The sequence below is a fragment of the Salvelinus fontinalis genome, chromosome 22 (genome assembly GCF_029448725.1).
Source record: "Salvelinus fontinalis isolate EN_2023a chromosome 22, ASM2944872v1, whole genome shotgun sequence".
Taxonomy (NCBI): domain Eukaryota; kingdom Metazoa; phylum Chordata; class Actinopteri; order Salmoniformes; family Salmonidae; genus Salvelinus; species Salvelinus fontinalis.
This window is the reverse complement of record NC_074686.1, coordinates 42,330,094-42,339,053: the sequence shown is the minus strand read 5'-3', so window position 1 is coordinate 42,339,053 and position 8,960 is coordinate 42,330,094. Positions and strand designations below refer to the sequence as shown.

General features: G+C 41.5%; 1 protein-coding gene across 1 annotated transcript in view; it reads left to right on the top strand.

The window, feature by feature from the left end:
- Window positions 1-6,101: 6,101 nt before the first annotated feature.
- necab1 (N-terminal EF-hand calcium binding protein 1) overlaps window positions 6,102-8,960 on the top strand; it is a gene marked incomplete in the record, with an annotated part of 92,872 nt that continues 90,013 nt past the window's right edge. The window contains 1 exon segment of the mRNA XM_055877390.1: window positions 6,102-6,435. Within this exon segment, the coding sequence (XP_055733365.1) occupies window positions 6,346-6,435 (90 nt within the window).

Here is an 8,960-nt window from a genome sequence, read left to right as displayed (position 1 = left end):
TTTGATCAGGTGGTGATGATCTTGAATTGCTGGACGCCATCCATGAAATTTACGTTCGTATCAGACAAAGAACATATTTCCTTTGGATGTTTTGGATAGGAAAGATGGCAATAGCTTTGCACACTGAGGTGTATAGAAAATAACGGATAGAAAGCAGAGGAGTAGCTGCTCTTTAAGACTATGAATAAAAGTTTGCAACGTAGGTTCACACAGGTCGAGAGAAAGATTTGAGGTGACACACAGTGACACTTTCATTGACACCTTGCAACCTCTTACCTGTATCTAGCTGATCTAGGGTCTACTCATTATTCCAGAGTTTCTATTGGACAGATTCAGGTATGTTTATCTCCGTTTCATTCCGTTTGCTTACGTTAAAGAAACGTTTTTCAACAGAATCAGCAGAATGAATACACCCCTGATCACACGCAAACACAGTTCACTTTTATAGGCAGACAAACCGCTCGTTGTATTTCTTCACGCATCTGCACTCCTCTCACCTGTTCCCTTCGCTTGTGGACTTCAATGCACAACATAGCAGCTGTCTGTGACAAGGCGGAAAAGACTTTCCAAACCTTCATACCATAACCGCTACACACAGCCTACATTGATGTCACCAAATTAGCTAAAGTAACATCATAGTCAACTGTAGCTAATAGATTTTTTTATTATTTTTTTAATTTCACCTTTATTTAACCAGGTAGGCTAGTTGAGAACAAGTTTGCATTTGCAACTGCGAAGCAATTCGACACATACAACAACACAGAGTTACACATGGAATAAACAAAACATACAGTCAATAATACAGTAGAACAAAAGAAAACAAAAAGTCTATATACAGTGAGTGCAAATGAGGTAAGATAAGGGAGTTAAGGCAATAAATAGGCCACTGTGGCGAAGTAATTACAATTTAGCAATTAAACACTGGAATGGTAGATGTGCAGAAGATGAATGTGCAAGTAGAAATACTGGGGTGCAAAGAAGCAAGATAAATAAATAAATACAGTATGGGGATGATGTAGTTGGATGGGCTATTTACAGATGGGCTAAAAATTCTCAATTATAGTGGATTTATCAGTGGTGACAGTGTTTCCTAGCCTCAGAGCAGTGGGCAGCTGGGAGGAGGTTTACAGTGGGACACTTTACAGTGTCCCATAACGTTTTTGAGTTAGTACTACAGGATGTAAATTTCTGTTTGAAAAAGCTAGCTTTAGCTTTCCTAACTGCCTGTGTATATTTGGTCCAAACTTCCCTGAAAAGTTGCATATCACGGGGGCTATTCGATGCTAATGCAGAACGGCGATTATGATATCGTTTAGGACCTTAAGATGGTGAGGAAGGCACTTTTAAAGAATAGCCAGGCATCATCTACTGACGGGATGAGGTCAATATCATTCCAGGATACCCCGGCCAGGTCGATTAGAAAGGCCTTCTCGCAGAAGTGTTTTAGGGAGCGTTTGACAGTGATGAGGGGTGGTCGTTTGGTCGCAGATCCATTATGGATGCAGGCAATGAGGCTGAGGGTGATGAGGGTGATCGCTGAGATCTTGATTGAAAACAGCAGAGGTGTATTTGGAGGGCGAGTTAGTTAGGATGACATCTATGAGGGGGTCCGTGTTTACGGATTTGGAGTTGTACCTGGTAGGTTCATTGATCATTTGAGTGAGATTGAGGGCATCAAGCTTAGATTGTAGGATGGCCGGGGTGTTAAGCATGTCCCAGTTTAGGTCACCTAGTAGCACGAGCTCAGAAGATAGATGGGTTGGCAATCAATTCACATATGGTATCGAGGGCACAGCTGGGGGCAGAGGGAGGTCTATAGCAAGCAGCAACGGTGAGAGACTTGTTTCTGGAAAGGTGAATTTTTAGAAGTAGAAGCTCGAATTGTTTGGGTACAGACTTGGATAGTAGGCAGGCAATCTTTGCAGTAGATTGCAACACCGCCCCCTTTGGCAGTTCTATCTTGGCGGAAAATGTTATAGTTAGCAATGGAGATTTCAGGTTTTTTAGTGGTTTTCCTAAGCCAGGATTCAGACACGGCTAACACATCCGGGTTAGCAGAGTGTGCTAAAGCAGTGAGTAAAACAAACAGAGGCTTCTAATGTTAACATGGATGAAACCAAGGCTTTTACGCTTACAGAAGTCAACAAATGAGAGCACCTGGAGAGTGGGAGAGGAGCAAGGCACTGCAGGACCTGGATTAACCTCTACATCACCAGAGGAACAGAGGAGGAGTAGGATAAGGGTACGGCTAAATGCTATAAGAACAGGTCGTCTAGCACGTTCGGAACAGAGAGTAAAAGGAGCAGGTTTCTGGGAACGATAGCATAGATTCAAGGCATATTGTACAGACAAAGGTAAGGTAGGATGTGAGTACATTGGAGGTAAACCTAGGCATTGAGATATAGTCTCTAGAGACGTTTAAACCAGGTGATGTCATCGCATATGTAGGAGGTGGGACAACATGGTTGGTTAAGGCATATTGAGCAGGGCTAGAGGCTCTACAGTGAAATAAGACAGTAATCACTAACCAGTACAGTAATGGACGAGGCATATTGATATTAGAGAGAGGCATGCGTAGCCAAGTGAACATATGGGTCCAGTGAGTGGTTGGGCTGACTGGGGACACGTCGATTCAGACAGTTAGCAGGCCGATGCTAACATGCTAACAGTTAGTAGGCCGGGGCTAAACAAGCTAGCAGTTAGCAGACTGGGGCTGGCAAGCTAGCAGTTAGCAGGCGCTAGCAGTTAGCAGACCGGGGAAGGCAAGCTAGCAGTTAGTAGACCGGGGCTAGCAAGTTAGCAGTTAGCAGACCGGGGAAGGCAAGCTAGCAGTTAGTAGACCGGGGCTAGCAAGTTAGCCTTTGGGGGACGTCGCGATGGGGGGGGAGTCTGTTTTTTGCCTCTTCGTGCGGTGATGTCGATAGACCAGTCGTGGAATTAGTAGGGTTTCAAGTAGCTCTAGGTAGCTAGCAGGCCTAGCAGGTTAGCAGAATGGGCCTTCAGCGGGCGTCACGCCTGAGGGGCCTGTTGGAGTCCTCGGGCAGATTATGTCGGTATTCCAGTCGTAGAGGATCGGCGGGGTTCCGTGCTCCGTACCGGCAGTAAAGGGGTCCGGATATTGTAGCCCAGGAGCGGTGGTAGCACAGGAGCCCTGGCCGGGCTAAATTCAGGCTAATTGATGCTTGCTCCGGGATGTAAACGCTAGCCAGGAGTGGTCACCCGGGATTGCGGTTAGCTAGTTGCGAAGATCCAGATGAAAATGTTCAGAGTTTGCGGTAGGAATCCGAGGATATGGAGAGAAATAGGTCCGTTATGCTCTGGTTTCCGTCACGTTGTTCGAACAGACGAGAGCTTTCCGAGCTAAAGGTTAGCTGATGACCGCTAGCTGTGGTTTGCTGACTGATAGCTGGTAGCTAGTTAGCTGGCTAGCTTCAGTTAAGGGATTCCAGATCCGAAGTAAATAGAAATACTTTAGAAAAAAAAACAGATCCACGCCACATTGGGTGAGGAGGGTTGCAGGAGAGAGAATAGCTAACGCCTAACGCGTTAGTAAACCCGCTACAATCATGCATTACAGTGTACAGTCAGTAATCAATTTAGCAGTTACACCGGCGGGCCCAGGTGGCAATACATTTGTCAAACCAAAAGCTTACCTTGACTTGGAAGAGTTCCAGTGTTGAACAGTCATAGCCAGCTAGGTAACATAACATCCTTCTGTTTGAGCTGGGTGTTTGAGTAGGCTAAACTAGCTAGCTGCATTTGTTAGCTAAGTAAGTGTTTTTTTTATAACAAAATATAGCTAGCTCTCTTTCTTTTTCTTGCTCATCCTTAATTTTTTTAAATTAATTTGTTCAAAACTCTTAAACTATTGTCTTTCTCTCTCTTTGAGTCAACTACTCACCACATGTTATGCACTGCAGTGCTAGCTCACTGTAGCTTATGCTTTCAGAACTATATTAATTCTCTGTTTCTTTGATTGGAGGGAAAACATGTCACTTCATGCTGCAAGAGCTCTGATAGGTTAGAAGATGTCCTCCGGAAGTTGTCATAATTACTGTGCAAGTCTATGGAAGGAGGTGAGAACCAAGAGCCTCCTAGGTTTTGTATTGAAGTCAATGTACCCAGAGGAGGACGGAAGCTAGCCGTCCTCCGGCTACACCATGGTGCTACCCTACAGAGTGCTGTTGAGGCTACTGTAGACCTTCTTTGCAAAACAGTGTGTTTTAATCAATTATTTGGTGACACATTTTTCACTATTTTTATGATATTCACTGAGGAAGATGGTCCTCCCCTTCCTCCTCCTGTTGAGCCTCCACTGATATATATATATACCTTTCTTCATTTCAGCAGTTATCTTCATTGAAATAGTTTACCATATGGCCAACTCATTCGCATTAGGCGCTTTTGTGACTCTGATTTATCCTTTGATGTAGATGCCAAAGATGTATGTGAACGATTCAAAACAAGAGGGTATAAAGAAGAATTATTGGACAATTGCCTTATTAAGAGAGTAAGACAAACTGTGCGCAATGCATTATGCTAACCATGTCAAATGAATCCCTCTGCAATTTTGGTGTCCACCTACATGTAACCGATGTGAAATGGCTAGCTAGTTAACGGTGGCGTTTCGGCTTTTGTGGCGCGATGGGTAACGATGCTTCGAGGGTGGCTGTTGTTGATGTGTGCAGAGGGTCCCTGGTTCGAACCCAGTTAGGGGCGAGGAGAGGGACGGAAGCTAAACTGCTACATACAGTCCCATTTCAAGGTCGACCAAGGAAGTGGTTAATAGACGTTTTGCTATAAAGAGACCCTCAAATTTACAGCGTTGTTTAGCAAAGTCAGATTCGCCTAAGAAAAAAAAGCATCGTATTTCATGTCTATCATTCCTGGCGGTAATTTCTCTTGTCACAACCTGTGTCCACTGTTATGTCATGATCAGAGGGAACTCTCTTATCTATCCACATTCAGAGCATTGCATTGTGAAAGGCATTGACTCTATATGACCATGTATTGCAATGTGAAACATGTATTTCTAGATTAAACACTGATTCAGTTTGGTGAAATAGTGACTGTATGATTTTTGTGTGATGTACTTATTAGTCAATTGAAAATGTGCTTAGAGTTTTGAAACAACTGTCTTCTTGATGATCTGTCTGAGTTTTTAATAAGAATTGTTAAAATGTTCCACGTGCTTGTGAAAATTGCACCAAAGCGATAAAAAAACAATATGTAAATGTGTTGTTTACTGTGATATAATCTGTGGAATTTATGTTTGTGTGCATTCTATTAAAACACCACTAGAGAGCGCTGTTGTACAGGCTTATTTTACAGCGTTCACATCTCCTCTTGAGTTCTCATGTCTCACAACAGTCAGTCGTGTTGCTCCTGAATATCTCGTTTTAAATCACAGAGGAGGAACTCTATGTATATTAGTAGCATAGACTACTAATGTAAAATGTGTCTGGAAAAAGTAGAAAGAGGTAAGACTGTTCTAAGGAAAAAGTCCTGAGGCCTATATATTATGTTTATGTATTTGTGAGATCACAACCTGTTTCAGTCTACCTGGTCCTTATTCCTAATTCACTCACAAAATACATGCTTGCTAAATACATTTGATCATTCACCTAAACAGGGGTAGGCTACATTTAATATATATAATATATATATATATATATATATACATTTGATCATTCACCTAAACAGGGGTAGGCTACATTTAATATATATAATATAATAATATTTAATATATATAATATATATATATATATATATATATTAAATGTAGCCTACCCCTGTTTAGGTGAATGATCAAATGTATTTAGCAAGCGTAAGGTATCTTGTAAGATTACATTTACTCTCATCACTATCAAATATCATTAGCATTTGTTACATTGTGAAATTAAATATGTAAGTAATCACACAGCTACACTAATTAGGATCCATTATGGCCTGCCTATTATGACTTGTTGAAATATAAAATATAAAAACAATAGGCCTACATTTGTTTTACGTAACATCATTATAAGAAACATAAATAATTATCCTCATTGGGATGCAAGCGACATACTGAAACATTGCCCACTGCTCACCATCTTTCCGCTTTATGACGGAAAAACGCGTTCCTTCCCGTCGCACCTTCTATCCGAGACGCGCATCGCAACGGCAACCTGTAGAACGCAACGCGAGTTGAAATGCACAGCGGTAGCGGTTGTATGAATTCTGTCGGATCATATCAGCTGATCTTTCGGTCGTTTTTTCGTTGACTTTTAGACTAGATTCATTCAACTGAACACAACTAGTTTATTACCAACATAAATAAAAAATAAAAAAAAGATCACCTGTAAAATGGATTGTTCTTCTGAGGCGGTGCAGTTGCTTTCGGATGAAGCCACCACTCCAATGGAATTGAAAAAAGGAATGTCCATATTTCTGGATGTAAGTACTATGTATGACTTGAGGCATGCGATCTTTATCCAGAAAAATGCGTCTTTTGAACGTTATTCCCCTTGATACTGTGACTGTGAGACCGTAGGCTATAGTTCATCGACGGGGAAAACAGAATGCCTTGCAGTTTTGCCAAGTTTCAAATAACTTATCGATAGACTAATCGGCAAAATAAATGTATTCATCATTGTTTAACTGATTTCCATACCTCTCTTAATTCAAGCAGGACAAATGCAATGCATTTGATTGGCAAATGTCAATAATATTTCCCATCTGTCCTTCTTGGGCTATGATGTTTCCTTTATAGGCTAGCTACTTTATCTTATGTAACTCATCGATTCATTATTTGTATCGCTATATATTCCATACACGTATACGTTTATTTATGTATACTTGCACTATATCTATTAAATACCGTATAGTATGTAACACATAGATGGATGATGTTACATGTTGTATTACACTACTCTGTGTATGTAGATGTAAAAACCCCACAGGGTCTGCCTGCTGGCAGGGCTGGCTTGCACCAGACGTGTTCAGTTCACACAGTGTTATAACGTGAATTCATGTGACAACGCGCGGTTTCCAAATGCCACCCTATTCCCTATATAGTGCGCCACATTTGACCAAAAGTAGTGCACTATGTAGGGAATAGGGTGCCGTTTGGGGGGGTACGATCAAAAGTTGACCTTTCCCGTTAATGCATCACCTGCTGGGTGCGTCATAGTTGTTTGACCATCATTTGGCGTGTTACCACTTCTAACTCGTTCCCACCAATACTTGCTGCACCAATTAGCTGATTTGATTTCACAAGGATCCCTACAGATCTTTATCATGTATTTGCCTTGCTATATAAATAATGGACATATCCCTACAGATCTTTATCATGTATTTGTCTTGCTATTTAAATAATGGACATATCCCTACAGATCTTTATCATGTATTTGCCTTGCTATATAAATAATGGATATATTTTGTAGGCTATAGACAGGTTGGTTGTTTAGCAAGAAAAACAGAAGGTGCACAACTATGGGGTAAAAACAGATGGGGTTGTGGGTAAAACAGATGGGGTTGTGGGTAAAACAGATGGGGGTAAAACAGATGGGGTTGTGGGTAAAACAGATGGGGTTGTGGGTATAACAGATGGGGTTGTGGGTAAAACAGATGGGGGTAAAACAGATGGGGTTGTGGGTAAAACAGATGGGGTTGTGGGTATAACAGATGGGGTTGTGGGTAAAACAGATGGGGTAAAACAGATGGGGTTGTGGGTAAAACAGATGGGGTTGTGGGGTAAAACAGATGGGGTTGTGGGTAAAACAGATGGGGTTGTGGGTAAAACAGATGGGGTTGTGGGTAAAACAGATGGGGTTGTGGGGTAAAACAGATGGGGTTGTGGGTAAAACAGATGGGGTTGTGGGTAAAACAGATGGGGTTGTGGGTAAAAACAGATGGGGTTGTGGGTAAAACAGATGGGGTTGTGGGTAAAAACAGATGGGGTTGTGGGTAAAACAGATGGGGTTGTGGGTAAAACAGATGGGGTTGTGGGGTAAAACAGATGGGGTTGTGGGTAAAACAGATGGGGTTGTGGGTAAAACAGATGGGGTTGTGGGTAAAACAGATGGGGTTGTGCGTAAAACAGATGGGGTTGGTTTCGATTGAAATCAGGCAAAACACCTCAAGACATGGTATCAAGAACAACATGACAGAAGCTGAAACAATCCAGGATCCCCACGTGGCAGTTTCTTGACATTGTCGCTATCTGACCACTCAGAATCACATCAAAGCTCCGCATCAATGAAAGCGCGTCATTTTCCTGATGTTGTCAGCCAATTCCCGTCTATTTGCATCGTCTGGATAATGTAACCAACGTCTCATATACATCCATGTCGTTTTGTAGATGAGCTATTCTGTTTTATAATCGGGATTGTGGGTGATGATGAAAGATAGCGTTGCTTTCATCAGAAGTATTAATAAAATATATTATAATATATAGTATATAATATATAGTAATAATATTAGTATAATAGCTACAACAGACGGTTTATTGTTGGTTGGGGTCGTTAGTAATGGATAGTTGGTGAGGAGTGATATTGAATAGCTAGCGTTGTCTCACTCACAGGCGACCGGCGCAGAGACACAGTGACCTTCCAAGATAATTTAACAATTAGCTGCCTATCGTAATGCAGGCCTATCATCATGTTTGGTAACATTTACCCATGTATTCATTTACAGAGTTTCAATGAGTTGTAAAAATGTCTCAGAGAACTCTACTGAATTCCCTCAGTTGAAGGTCAGCTTAGTTAACCGAGACTACTTAACGTTACTAGCTCTGTATTTGAAGTTGTTTTATTATCATTAGTAGTCTATTATCAGGTGAAAACATATGTTTAGTATTTACTATGCTACAGCCATTCAATTTTTTGTTTGAGCGTTAAGGGATGTTAATGGCTAGCTCGGTCCACAACATGATGTTATTAATCAGTGACTGAAGTTTCGCGCTACATGATATTCACTTC